Raw genomic sequence first — 14,795 nt, 5'->3', positions numbered from 1 at the left:
ATTGTATGTGTGTGATAAGGATGCCTTAAAGTACAATGTCTGAAAAGGAACTGTAATGTGACAGGCATACTGTATGTGTTTCACACACACACACACACACACACGCACACACACAAGATGTCTCACATTACCAGTGCCGTATGAGGACATTAACTCACACTGTTTCTATACTGTATATGAAACATATTTCATTCCAGAGTGGAACCTCATTGTCTCCTATTGACTTTGTACTCAATCTGATGTGAATAAAGAGTGATGTGGAAATGACTTATTGTCCATTAGTGTTTTCCTTAAGCATGCACGTTAATATGATGCCAGCACTTACCAGCCGTCTTGAACTGACAATCAACTGTTTAAAAACATCACTGATGCACTTATTCTTACTGTACTCCACCGTTTTTAAATTGTCCTAAAATTGTTAAGAGAATTGCTTTAAAACTTAACTGTTACCATGTTGTTAGTCGCTTTGGTTAAAAATGTGTCAGCCAAATGTAATGTAATGTAATATGAGAGGTAGAGACAGAGGCCAGCCAGTAAAACAGCATGGAGCAGGTGATGCATATAGCTCACCAAGGTGAAAACACTGTGCCAATCTCTCAATTCCTCTGTGTCAATCCATGTAGTAGGGTAAATCTAAGGAAACGAAAAACAACCACAATGGACTTTGTGCCACGTACAGTACAGAGGCGCCTGGTTAACAAGAAGTCTGTATTGCTGGTCCAAATTCCTTTCTGTGCAAATATGTGTCTCACAACTAGAGTTCTGGCCAGCAGCTGGTTCTGGAGCAGATTTGGGAGGGGATCTGTGACGACCGGGTCAGGGCTGGGCTGGACTCACTCAAGCTGACCGCTACTAACTGTGTGTCTCAGAAAGGACAAAAAAGAAGCCTGAAGGAAGATATTCTTCCAGAAAAGACATCATTCTCTCACAAGGTGAAACCAAACTGTGGTATTCCTGAAATCAGTATAAGGGCGGAATTCTGTTATTGTACAGAGATAAACCAGAAAGTGTAGTTTTACACAGAGATCCATGTTTCCAAAGTGACAGGATCCATTCTGCATGGCTATCCAGCTATCCCATATTTTATGGGAAGACTCCGCAAATAATCTTACAGTTCAAATCTTACTATTGAACCTACTGTAACACATGCTACTGCTTAAACAAGATGGACATATTACAGACAAGATGTTGTTTGTCATACGAATAAGATGGCAATCACAGATTGAGGTTTTGAGTTCAGGTGTTTTGTTATGTATTTGTGAGGATCTTGTTTCCCATAAGGATGAGACACAGTCACAGATTGAGGTTGAGTTCAGGTGTTTTGTTATGTATTTGTGAGGATATTGTTTCTCATAAGGATGAGACACGGTCACAGATTGAGGTTTTGAGTTCAGGTGGTTTATTATGTGTGGGTGAGGATGTCCACAAGTTGAAGACTCATGGCCAGTGTAGCAGCATTTTTACCGTCAAATATACACAGTTACAACACAGTGAAGATAGAAATAATTCCTTACAATGTAAACAGCTAATAAATGAAAAGAAAGAGATCGAGAGAAAGAGAGCAAGAGAAAGAACAAAAAAAACAACACTTGATTCATATTTAAAAGAATATAGTCCGCCCCCAAGGCAATGCCAGTGGCACGACAATCTTGAGACAGAGGAAGTCCTTTTGAGTGATGCCAGCTTGTACACCGGACATCTCAATGTGTTTTGTCCAGTTCCACAACTTGATTTAAAAGCCTCCCCGCTTCCCGTGTGTAATTTGACTACTACATTATGGACTAACTGTAAAGGACAACACTGAACACATGAAAACAGATAGACCAAAAAGAAAAGAGAGAAAAAAAAAAAGAGTAAAACAATCACAGACCAACTTCTGTTCTGCCATCATTTGAGACACAAAAAAAACACCTAATGTGAACTGAGAGTTAAAATCGTTTCTCTTTTTGTTTCTTATTCAGTAAGATAGATGCATATGCATATCAGAGCGGCAGGAGGTAAATCAATGAGTTTGCAGCTCTGAGCTCGGCTGCTTCTGACTGCCACAGTAACGACTGTCACACACAGCTCAGCTGTTCCTGCCATCTCCCCTGAGTGCTTACACATTGTGCGCTTTCCCCAACGCCACCAGATATACCCTCCACCGCACCGCACCGCACCGCACCGCACCCCGGCCGTGGTGGAACGAGCCTGCCCGGTGAGGACCGTACCCAGGCCAGACCAGAAGCGCCGTCGTTTAAGAGTCATCAGCTGTGCGGTCAGGGTGAGTGGGGTTACAGGAGGGCGGCCCATGCAGCAACAGGTCAACAAGTATTAGCGACGATGTTTGTTCTGTCCAACACCTTCTCATTTCCTTGTGCAAATATGTCGGGAAAAATAAACAGCAACAGCAAAGAGACACAAAAGTTATTTTCGAGCAAAAAGGTTTTTTTTTTGTTGAACACTTGTGTAAACAGAAGAACAGATCCTTCCTCTTCCTTCTCCTCTGTCTCTTTCTCCTCCTCCTCTTCTGAAGTGGTGAGATGTTGACCGTGTGATGTGCGATTCATTTTTTCTTTTCTCGTTTTTCTGTTGTTTATGGAGAGATCGTTGTAGTGATGTGTGGGTGGTGTCTGATGGTCTCCTGCTTCACTTGGTCACTGTGGAAACGCCTCGTCTCTTAGCAACACACATGGGCTTTCCTGATTCTCCACACGACGTTTAGGGCCCAGCAAAGCTGTCGGGATGCGACCACAGACAGGGGAGAGGCAGAGAAGGACAGGTTCATTCATTCTGCTTCAATGGCTTCCGTTATGCCAATCACAAAACTACTGTAATCACAGCAGGTTTGAACATTTGATCATGTCTTAACCCAACGTTCTTTTCTTTAAGTGTAACTCACCAAAATGCAACCTAGGGTCTTTTTGTGAATGTACCCGAGTCAAACTTTAGTTTAAAAGCATAATTACGCCGGATTGTACGTGTTTTCGGGTCAAATGGCCTTTTGAATGGGAATCGTAGGGGCACTACTATACATGATTGCGTCAAAATCGCTATTTTTAACACTAAGAAGGCTTGACACAACATGAAACTTTGATTGATGTACAGTATCATCAGTGTCTCTACACATGAACTCGAGCATTGAGAACATTGTTTGTGTACAGAGAGTTTACTAAAAAGTTGGACAAAAGGTTTTGGACAACTCACTCCTTGACTGGCAAGATGGCGGCGAGCAGAAAAACCAAGTGAGTTGTTCAAAACCTTTCTTTTAGTAAACTCTGTGTACACAAACAATGTTGTCAATGCTCAAGTTCATGTGTAGAGAGATTAATGATACTACAATCAAAGTTTCATGTTGTGTCGAGTCTTAGTGTTTTAAAAATAGCTATTTTGACGAGATCATGTATCAAAATAGTAGTGCCCCTACAATTCCCATGCAAAAGGCCATTTGACCCGAAAACGACAACACATACAAGCTTAAAAGTGGTGCTTCCAATGTAATTATGCTTTTAAAAAAAGGTTGACTTGGGTACATTCACAAAAAGACTCTAGGTTGCATTTTGGCGAGAGTTACGCTTTAAGCTAAATCAGATTCTAGTACAGTGGTTCTCAACCTTTTTTGAACAAACGCCCCCTGACTTCATCATGAATCTCCTGATGCCCCCCACCCAACACACGCACTTGCACTCACACACACACACAAACACACACACACACAAAGATATAGACCACTGATATGCTCATAACTGCCTAATGATGGTGATAATTATTATCATTATTATTATTATTTTTATTAGCCTACTACTACTACTACTACTAATAATACTACTACTACTACTACTACTACTACTACTACTACTACTACTACTACTACTACTACTACTACTAATAATAATAATAATAATAATAACAAATGGTTGTATAAGTGTTGGAATCAAAGTGGTCTATGAGTAGTCAAATTAAGGTTTTGTTTGAGATAAGACCTCGAGTGAGTAGCCAAGGCTTTGTGCTTGAATGCTGTTTTGGCCAGATCTGTGGAACATGATCAAATTCTTGATAATACTTCATTTATGTTTTGTGTGTGGTCTACTTGTTTCAGTTCATTAGTAATAAGGGAAAAACATTGCACAATACATTTTTTGGGGGGGAGGGGGAGGCTAGACATTTTATTAAATAACCAGTATTTTTTATTAAATAACATTTTAATAGTCTCCCTTAGAACACCAAAAGTTTACAATATAATATATATTTTATTTTATATCCTTTATATTTTTCTGAATGACTGATATTTATGACAGCACACTTTATGTAGATTAGCCTATAGCCTAGGCCTACTATTTTTATTATTATAACTCTACCTCTTTAATTCAGCTGTCTGGTTGAAGCCTGGAAATGTTGTAAACAAAGTAGCATAGTTGGCTAGCTTAGCCTATCATAGTCTACTGATTGGACTGTTCAGTTTCCCCATGTGTGTTTAAGTTTCAAGATAATACTTGTTCTCCTTGGGACAGGGCCTTTTGGGAAACGTTGGTATTGAGATGATCAGTCAACTTCAATGCAAGAGTTTTAAACAAATATGTGCAGCAATGATAGCTAATGATGCTAAGCGGATTTAATAGTAATATAGCTAGTCGTCTTCTATGCGTCCTTGCCTTCACGATTGTGAATGTTTTATTTAAGTCGCGCGTGTTCATTGAGCAGGAGGGAGAGGGAGGGAGCGCGAGAGAGAGCGGGGCAAGGAGAGGGGGTTTACTTCTATACTGTTTGGTAAAGTTGCACACATAGTCTACAATGAAAGCAAGGAGAGGTATGACATTATTATTTATTTATTTGTTTTTGGACAACGTAGGCTACCGATAAGTAAAGCGGGAGATGTGGGTTGCTTTTGCGGCCGCGTAAGCTGCAAAGCAGTGCGTGAAACACTAGAAAGGGTGTGTCGCGATTCTACCTTTTCACACCGCGACACAGTATCGTGGATATGAATGTCGCGATTTCGGGTTCAAATCGGAGCGCTCTAAGGAGGAAACTAGACGGAGCCACCAGGCACAAATCATTCCATTTCGTGTCAAAACAAACAAATGTAATGCTTAAACATTATGATAAATATCAGTGATCAACGCCCCCCATTTGTGCCTGATCGCCCCCCTCTCAGCTATCTCATTCACAACGCCCCCCGACGGTGTTCAAACGCCCCCAGGGGGGCGGTACCGCCCCCGTTGAGAAACGCTATTCTAGTACATGAATCCAGTCCATGGACAAATTAACTGACTATGAAAATATACACAACTAACGATTATCATTATTATTAAACCAAAATAATGCTGTGTTGTTATATACACCTAACTAGTTGTTAAATAGGGTTAAATACCCAGAATAGCTTTTATGAAACTAACAATCCTAAGCTGCTTTATGAGGTTCCACGTGAGTGCAGAGGGCGACTGAGGGCGGTTTGGTGTGAGGAACTGTTGTGAAAGACGCACAATGAGACTAGGTATCTCGTGTTCTCTCTCCAATTCCTCATTTCATTGTGCGTTTAAAAGCTTTTAAGAGCTCAGATCCTATTTCACATTTCATTGTGCGTTTAAAAGCTTTTAAGAGCTCAGATCCTATTTCACTCACCAGATCCCTAACAGAGTGGGCAGTGTAACAGTAGGCCGTGTCAGGTAATAAACAACCAGACATTCATAAAAACAATGAAAATGCTTATTGTTGTGATCCTTGAAAAATGTTCAAATGACCATGCCATTTAATAACCAAAAAGAGTTTTGTGTGGTTGTTTATGTTTTAGCAGGGGCATTCTTTTGTTTTGTTTCAAGCGCCAGGGCCTTTAGTATGATGTGGGGCTTTAGTGTGCCAACTTTAGTCAACCCTTTGCTACTGTGGGACTGTGCTACTCACCGTTTTTATGCTTGAGAGATTTTGATCTTCTTGGGGAGTTTGGATTCTGTGTGCAAAAAAGAGAGAGGCAGGACTCACAATCTCATCTAATCCATCCAACAATATTGCTTTTTTTTTTTTTTACACATGACCTATAACAACCACAGCTACTGTAGGAGGCATAGTCGAGTCAGATACCACAGAGGAAACAACATCTGCTCTGGTAGGCTATTGGTGACTTTCACATAAGAGGTTGAGGTCAAATCTGGTTGAGGATTTAGGAAAAACTATGCAAACGTAATGTGTCTTAACAAAGAATACACCAGAGATGGGGTTTGGGGTACAGAAAACACATCCAGGAACAATTAAAATGTCCAAATCTCTGTAAGAGGATGGAGAGGCCATTCAAGACCCTCAGTCAGATAGCTGTGCGGTACAATAAAACACACTTACCAATGCTACAGGTTGTTTCAAAGAATGTAACAATACCTTATCTGACTTTCTCTTCTTGGCTGAGGGAGAGAGAGGGAGAGGAGAGAGATACAAAGGGAGAGGGAGAAAGACAGACAGCAAGAGGAAATTAGTAAAAAGTGGATGTGGGGCAAACAGTGGAATACTGCCCATGCATGATCACTGCTGCTAATTTACTTAGCTTAAAGGGACACCAGGCAAGCCTGATGCTTTTTCTCTACGAAACTCCCCCTCGCTCGGTCTGAAGCTCTTTTCTTTTTCTTTGGGTCTTCCGTCAAGGGTTTTCGCTGCTTCTTCGCCGGCTCTGCCATTATACACACGTTTGCAACAATCTCTAGCGTTTCGTTAGCCTGCCTCTGTGCTGTAAACTGATCCTGCTTCGGTCGGCGGGTAGGATACATCGAACTTGCAAGTGGGATATTCTTCCTACAGGCAGTAGGGGCGGGCGAGAGAGCCTTCATTCGCCCCGTAATGAGTCATTTAACCATATACCGACTTACGAAGATGATTAATTAACACGAAAACGTTGCCTGGTGTCCCTTTAATTAGAAATCATACAACTGACTGTATGAATGATTCATAGACCAAGATTATGTGGACATTTGTTTAATAGACAATGTTTTCTGGTTAAAACACATAGAAACATGACCATATGAGTAGTCATTGTTCCATTTGCTTTAACCAGTCCACAGCGCCTTTGGATTCCCTGAACATGCCATCACCTTTCTTTTCTGCGCCGTAGGACCAGTCGTTATCGTTGGCATCGTCATTGTCCTCCTGGTCGCTCTCCGACTTGTTGTTGGTGTTGTTGCCACTGGCAATTCTACGAGACACACATAGCACATCATGACAACACATATACACACACACACACACACACAAACAGTACCTCTCTCACCAAGTCTCAGCACCAGTCTCACCAACATTGGCTATGTCTGACTCCTCACCCCTCAGTTTCCCCTGTAGTTGGCCACGTCTCAATCCTGTACCTGTGCCATTTATGGTTATACCTCTCCCCCGACTCTCACCTGTGTGTTACTTTTCTCCCTTTCATTCCAAACCGTGACCAACGCCAATCTCCCTTCTCCGCAGAACGCATTAAAAAATAAAAAGAAAAGGGGTCATGAATCGAAAAATAATCAGATTTTATAATCTTTACATATGTGATATGCCTCTGAATCAGAGCTAGTGAGCGGAGCTGAGCGGTGCAAATACCTCTCCTCGCTCCTCGTTCTCAAGAATCAGTCAAATCACGAACAGCCACAACTCCGTTTAATTGTCAGGTGTGATGAAATGCGTTCATATTCCACTTTTGAATGTCATAAACGTTGCAGGCCTATGGAAAGGTTTAGTGGTAGGGTTGTCCAATGATCAAGTTGTTTCAATTTGTGTTTTAAATTTATGCGACGCACCGATGCTGGGTTCATCCGTTTGGCGCAAGTTTAAAATAAATCCCGACTGATCCCTTTAGTTAACGTTGCCAAGCTTGTTTGTTGTTGCACTATCAGTGTTGCAGTCTTTTAAAATAAATGTTCTGAGTGAAATATATTGCCGTTGCTTTTAGTTCTTTGGGACCGGGGAGCTAAATTAACCTGACGCGAATTTGACCTGAGACCCAAGACTGACAATAGACGGGCCTAGGCCCGTCCAGGCCCATCCGTGCCTACGCGTATGCTTTCTAAATTATTTAGCTAACTCCATCCCCATCAACGAACTATATAACGGCTATATGGCCAATATCTTTTAAATGTAACGGTCTTGGTTTTATTAGTGGGCATGCCTCAGACTCGTGGTGGGAGCGGAACAGAGCGGCCACTCCGGCCTCTAAATTAAAAAGCGCTCCGCGCTCAAATTCCATCCATATTACACAAAACTATAAAATGATCTAAACTTCATTCACTCTCGGTGTATAGATCAGGACAGACTTCGCGGAACAGGCTGCAGGTCAACAGTCTGACCGCCTGTATGAAGATAAGCATTAATGGTCCAATAGTAAAACAGTGCAATTACCAAAGGGCCCTTGAAATTATCTTTTTAAAGCCAAGGAGGATGGCTTGTAACCATGCTAGTTGTCAGCTCTGCCATAAGTAGTGACTGATCACATTTGCACATTTTGTTGTTTTGCACTTTCTTTTGCACTTGTTCTATAGTTTGTAATTGTCTTTGTTAAAATTGCACAAATTACACAAATATTTTGAAATATTTGTATACTGTTAGTTTGTTTGGTGTTGTTACTTTGTTCTTTGTTAACTGTTATTTTGAGAAGCTGGTTATTTATTTATAATGTAGTGTTTAAGAAATAATTGTTAAATATACAGTCTGTAGTGTATCGCACAAACAAGACGCCAACACCCACACCCCCCCACCGACGGCAACCGATACAAGAACCCCCCCCCCCCTTGTGTGCTTGTGTGTACTGTATATTTACATTGATATGCAGTCATTTCGAGTATATCAGGCTTGATATGAAGCAGCAACACGTTAGACTGTGCAGTCACAGTGCAGTTCCACAGGGCGGTCCTGGGGGGGTGTTGGGGGGGTTAGGGTAGACAGGATCCTAGGTTCCTGGCTGGCTGGTGGGTGGGGGGGCTGTCAGTGATGGGAGAGTGGGTAGAGTGTTCAGCATCCTGATTTCTTGGTGGATGAAGCTACTTGCAAGTCTGGTGGTACGGGAGCGGAGGCTCCTGTACCTCTTTCCAGAGGGCAGGAGGCTGAACAGTTCGTGTGCAGGGTGGGTTGTGTCCTTGACAATCATTAAGTGCTTTGCGGGTGAGGCGGGTGGTGTAAATGTCCTGCAGGGAGGGGAGTGGTGCTCCAATGATCCTCTTAGCTGTGTTAACAATGCGCTGGAGGGTCTTCCTGTTCTGATCTGTGCAGCTTCCGCCCCACACTGTGATGCAGCTGGACACGATGCTCTCGATGGTCCCTCTGTAGAATGTGGTCATGAAGGGAGGCGTGGCACTTGCCTTCAATTTGCGCAAGAAGTAGAGGCGCTGCTGGGCTTTCTTCGTCAGTGATGCTGTGTTGGTGGTCCAGGAGAGGTCGTCGCTGATGTGCACCCCCAGAAATTTTGTGCTGCTCACTCTCTCCACAGCATCTCCGTCGATTGACAGTGGTGGCAGTTGTTTGTGGCCTCTCTGAAAGTTGACAACAATCTCCTTGGTCTTGCTGACATTCAGCAGGAGGTTGTTGTCTTTGCACCATTTAGCCAGCAGGTCTACTTCTTCTCTGTAGTGAGCCTCATCGCCCTTAGTGATGAGGCCCACCAGTGTTGTGTCATCCGCAAACTTCACCAGATGGTTGGAGCTGTGAGTGGTTGTACAGTCATGTGTTAGCAGTGTGAAGAGCAGGGGGCTGAGCACACACCCTTGCGGGGCCCCCGTGCTCAGGGTCAGAGTGCTTGAGGTGTTGTTCCCGACACGTACTGCTTGTGGTCTCTGCAACAGGAAGTCCAGCAGCCAGTTGCAGAGGGAGGTGCTGAATCCTAGCTTGTCCAGTTTGCTGATAAGTTGTTGTGGTATTATGGTATTGAATGCTGAACTGAAGTCTATGAACAGCATTCTCACATACGAGTCTTTATTGTCCAAGTGGGTGAGTGCTGGATGGAGGGCAGAGCAGATTGTATCCTCCGTGGATCGTTTGGCTCGGTATGCAAACTGGATGGGGTCCAGGGTGGGGGGTAGGGTGGCTTTGATGTGTGACATGACACTTCATGATTATGGGCGTGAGTGCTACAGTAAGTGGTAAACCTCCTAATAGAAGAGCTGTATGGCTTCATTCACCCAATAAAACGATGCCATAGGGCTCTTGTTGTAGGAAACTGTGGAAAAAGATGGCAGCACTTTCCATGCCAGTTTCCGGGTTATGGAGAGTTTTGGAACTGAAAACTGCCAATCACTTAGTTAGTTGCCAATGAACTGCTAGATAATGCCCTCCAGCATCAGAAATATATCCCACCTTCCTGTGATACAGCCATTCAGCACAGGTTTTTTTTGATAATGTTGATTGCGTGGCGGCGACATCAAAGGGTGTCACAACTCTCTCTTTCTATGGCTCTGGCTCCAACTTACCACAATCTGACTTGTGATTGTCTACATCTGAGGTGGGGGTTGGTTATACCGCACTCCCCCGTCATCTTACCTCACCTGTGAATGGCTACGGCCCCTGGACTCTCACCTGCGGTTAGCGATGTGTCTTACCTCACCTGTGAATGACTACGGCCCCTGGACTCTCACCTGCGGTTAGCGATGTGTCTTACCTCACCTGTGAATGCCTACGGCCCCTGGACTCTCACCTGCGGTTAGCGATGCGGCTACTGTTCCTGCCCATGCCCAGGCACTTCTCCAGGTGGGGTGCGAAGCGAGACGCCGCGATGCTGCGGCTACAGTTGGGACACACACACTCCTTGTTCTTCCACTGGTTGTAAACCTGGCCAAAGATGTCCACCCCTGGCTGGTCCACGATTTCTATGGGGAACAAAATATATACTTTGGTGCATGTTCTCCATTCTTCTGTGACATTTCCATGTTTACAAATCTTTGTAATGCAATCTTAATACACTTGCTAATGAACTGTGGATTCAGATCAGCCTCTTAAGGGGTAATTTTTACCGGTAAATGTTTTACCTGTGTTGAGGGTGCCATGAATGTTTGCAATAAAATGATTGACAGGGATTGAATCTGCAACTTTAGAAATCCCATGACGACCATCTCTGGAATGGCCGTGGGAACGTCTAAAGATCAGTTCTGGAGTGCTACGGAATCTGCTGCTAGTTAGAGAAGCACAATCCTGTTCAGACGGGGAGTAGCCTACATGTACTAGACGGGAAATCCAGGAAATAGGAAGAAGGAAAGGACAGGGGGAATGTGTGTGGTTGGAGGGAAGAGGAATTTCAGGAAGAGGAAAGCCCTCCATACATGGGGCCTATAGTCTGTCTGTGCTTCAGGATCATACAGAATACTACATGCATTGCTGTGCAATTCATTAATGTGAACATACGATATGTACTCTTTCATTAAGATGTGAAAAGTCATTTAATAAATGAGTCTGGGAGTAAGTAAGCATTTACAGACGGAAGAGAGGCCAATGTTGTCATCTACCAGCATAATATGGTGGATCACAACCGATTCATTGATTTTAAACCCACAGACACCAACAGATGTCCCGTGGAAAAAACCCACATTCCACTGCAACACAAACCCAGTGCAAGGACCGTTAGTCAGCATGTTATCGAGACAGAGCAGCGGAGATGCATCACAGTTAGGCAGCACGCGTGCTTTGGCCTTACCGTACTCTTTCATGCTTTCCTGGTCCGTGTCGTCCAGGAAGAAGTAGCCCTGTTTGACAGCGCGGTGCACCTCGAAACACAAGCCCAGGCACGCGTCCTCCACCAGATCTGTCAGAATATCCTGGGCGATACCCTGCGTGCCAGTCACAACACATTAAGCCTACCTCCTCGGCCTGCAGGCTCAATACATTAGCACACAGCTCACATATTTCCTTCAGCAGGCAACTATTACCGTAGAGAGGACTTTGGCTGAGAAAAATAGACAGCAGTTTGTCTGACACAAGGTTATAAATCAAGAATTCTGGCTCCAGCTTGATCCAGCCAATCCCCCAACATATGGGATGCATACGGTGTTATTGTAGGTGGTTGGGGGGTTCTGCGATTCAAGCCGTTTGTGGTGCTCGACTAGGGGGGCAAACGGGGCCAGCCCTGCTGCTGTAACCCACTGTACCACACCGTCCTTACCTCCATCTTGCTGTTGTCCAGGCCGGACAGTGACATCTCCTCCATTTTCATTTGCAAAAACTAAAGGAGGAGGCACTGCTGTCTACATAGTGTAGCGCAGCAGGCATCGGGAGCTACAGGGCTGCAATAGGGAAGAAGACAAAGAAAACATATTAGGCTACGTCTTCGCACCGGTACTGTGGTTCAAGCGTGAATGCAGGCGTCTACATGACATAAAGATAAAAAAAAAAATCAGACTAAAGCAAATCCTCTCCTTGCCCAGTTCTGACATCAAATTGCATATGCCGCATAGGCTACACCGCTTTACATCACAAACAACTTGAACACGAAGGATTAAAGGTGGTTTAACACAATGGCGGCGTCCGGTGCGTTCAGTGATTTCGCAAACCTCAACCATATCCTACTGCAAGCCACGAGAAGCGTTAACCAGCAGTAGGCTAGATCATAATGCCTTACATACCCATTTTTCACTATTTTAACCACCGAAGTTTTCCAATTAATCTGTTGACATCTCCACTGCGGTTGAACCGACTGAATTGTAGGCTACTGGTAAACTGAGAGTAGGCAGTAATCGACTTATGATAGGCCCACACACTTGATTGTTGACAACAGTGGTGGCCTGATATTTCAGCCGGCAAAACCAAACGACCCAAATTTCTTAACAAAGGTCTTTGTCAAGTATGCTACGCTAAGTGTTACGTTGTAACGCTATAACCTGCTATCAAAGTAACATTGTGTCTGCAACACAGCCTGGTCGTTGTTAAAATGTTACATCTACAAGACTGGAATATCAACCACACTTTCACCCATACGATTCGTAGATTTGGCTAATTTAGAACAACAAATTACCAGTTCTTAACTGGGCGTTATAGTTATTTTGCCACTTTTAATCGACGTTACTCACCGAGAACCGAGCGGGCCGTTGCAGGCTTCGATTGAGCATTCCTTCTTATTACACTGCGACTGCTCATTTGATCCAATCGATATTCAAATCAGATCAAACTTAACGTTTAAAGCTATAGTCAATGAAAGAGAAGGACAGTGCATAGGCTAGGCTGCTGTGTGATACCCTTCCGCTCGTAGCCTATATTAGGAATCATATACCGCTCTGAGCAGCCCTGCTAAGTCCATCGCCTCGAATGCATTGCTGTCAACGGGTTTGCAGTCGTCTCCAGGCTGGCCAATCGATAGCCAAACGTCAGCATTCACTTGGCGCAGATGGCAGGGATTCCTTCTGTGAAGACAAGGCGAACTGGCTCTAGGCGTAGCCTACTAGGGCGTTGATTAGAAGAATTTGACCAACTGAAATTAATAGTCTATTTTGAAAACAAATGTTTCCGTTTTTCTTAAATCAAATGTAATCTGTAGCCTACTTTGGAGATTCTATTGTATGATCCTATCAAACTGCTACATTAATTCTCATAGACTGATTATGTGAAAATAGTTATTGTTACATTATATGACTACCCTATATTCTATTTTTCTGTTAAGTATTCCATGCCTTCAGTCATAACTGAATCTGACCAAACTTTATTTAGCGCACTGAGTTGCAAACTGCATGAATAACCAGAGGCGGACAGAGTACACAGCTTCATTACTTGAGAAAAAGTACAGATACCCTTTGCTAAATTTTACTCAAGTACAAGTAAAAGTACAACAGTCAGATGTCTACTTAAGTAAAAGTATTGAAGTACTTGAGTATCAAGAGTACATTTTCTAAATAGGCCTATTGCATTACTACTTCCACAGTGCTTACATTTATGTACAGAAACATCCTACATGGAGTTATACATTTTTTTAATGTTAATACCTTGGAGAATGTAAAAGGAATTGAAAGTAAAATCAAGTAATTTTCATCTTTTTACCATGTTGCCAGGGATGGGCAGTATTTCTAATACATGTATTTAAAATACGTATTTCAAATACAAAATACTATGTTGTAATTGAAACACAGACAGCGAAAATTTTGTGGGCAGCCGTGGCCCACTGGTTAGCACTTCGGACCTGTAACCGGAGGGTTGCCGGTTCGAGCCCCAACCAGTGGGCTGCGGCTGAAGTGCCCTTGAGCAAGGCACTCACTGCTCCCCGAGCGCCGCCGTTGTGCCGGGATTAGTGTGTGCTTCACCTCACTGTGTGTTCACTGTGTGCTGTTTGTGTTTCACTAATTCACCGATTGGGTTAAATGCAGAGACCAAATTTCCCTCACGGGATCAAAAAAGTACTTATAACTATCATTAACTTGTTCAGAAAATTGAAATAGTCTGGCGATTCCCGGATGGACCTGCTGCGTCTTCATCTATTGTTTCGTCTCTTATCTAAATCTAACCATGGAGTTGACTTTGGCGGAAAGCTGAAGGTGATTGCTGATAGGCTGTTCCAATCAGTGGCGCCTGCACAATCCAATCACGTTTGAGAGGGAAACAACAAATTGAGGGTTTCCGAGATTTTTCTTTTTTCCTTTTTTTTTAGAAGAAGTAACGGGTACTCACGGTTATGGATAGAAATGTAGTGGAGTAAAGAGTATAATATTTGCCTCTCAAATGTACTTGAGTAAAGTCATGAGTACTCTGTGTAGTCATGAGCAGTGTTGGGAGTAATGCTTTACAAAAGTAATGTAATTACTGTAATATATTGCTGTTTGCGGTAACGCGGTAATGTAAGGCATTACAAAAAAAAATCGGGTAATATTTACTCGGTACAAACTTCAGTAACTTGC

General features: G+C 43.2%; 1 protein-coding gene across 2 annotated transcripts; it reads right to left on the bottom strand.

Moving 5' to 3' along the window:
• Positions 1–1,376: 1,376 nt before the first annotated feature.
• atxn7l3b (ataxin 7 like 3b) lies at positions 1,377–13,269 on the bottom strand. Of its 2 annotated transcripts, none has more exons than XM_076267053.1 (8): positions 12,984–13,269; positions 12,080–12,200; positions 11,615–11,747; positions 10,622–10,793; positions 7,050–7,150; positions 6,310–6,368; positions 5,878–5,923; positions 1,377–2,716 (listed from the first exon to the last, which is right to left on the bottom strand). In XM_076267053.1, exons 2-8 carry the CDS (start codon positions 12,128–12,130, stop codon positions 2,637–2,639), a joined length of 642 nt encoding a protein of 213 aa, XP_076123168.1. In that variant the 5' UTR covers positions 12,131–12,200; positions 12,984–13,269; the 3' UTR covers positions 1,377–2,636. The 2 variants fall into 2 exon arrangements, with proteins under 2 accessions (XP_076123168.1, XP_076123170.1); XM_076267055.1 differs by having other exon boundaries at positions 6,346–6,368; positions 12,984–13,267.
• Positions 13,270–14,795: the final 1,526 nt, after the last annotated feature.

Source organism: Alosa pseudoharengus, unplaced genomic scaffold (genome assembly GCF_046254945.1).
Source record: "Alosa pseudoharengus isolate Yale_2024_CS ecotype anadromous, Long Island Sound unplaced genomic scaffold, YU_APseudo_1.1 YU_APseudo_1.1_scf_4, whole genome shotgun sequence".
NCBI classification, from domain to species: Eukaryota; Metazoa; Chordata; class Actinopteri; order Clupeiformes; family Clupeidae; genus Alosa; species Alosa pseudoharengus.
Note: the sequence above shows the minus strand (reverse complement) of the source record. Positions and strands in the feature narration are given on the sequence as shown.

Coding starts and splice junctions, on each gene's coding strand:
- atxn7l3b (XM_076267053.1), bottom strand. CDS start 12,130: ATGAAAATGGAGGAGATGTCACTGTCCGGCCTGGACAACAGCAAGATG. Junction 11,748..12,079: donor TGGACAACAGCAAGATGGAG/GTAAGGACGGTG, acceptor ACTGGCACGCAG/GGTATCGCCCAGGATATTCT. Junction 6,369..7,049: donor CTACGGCGCAGAAAAGAAAG/GTGATGGCATGT, acceptor TCTCTCCCTCAG/CCAAGAAGAGAAAGTCAGAT.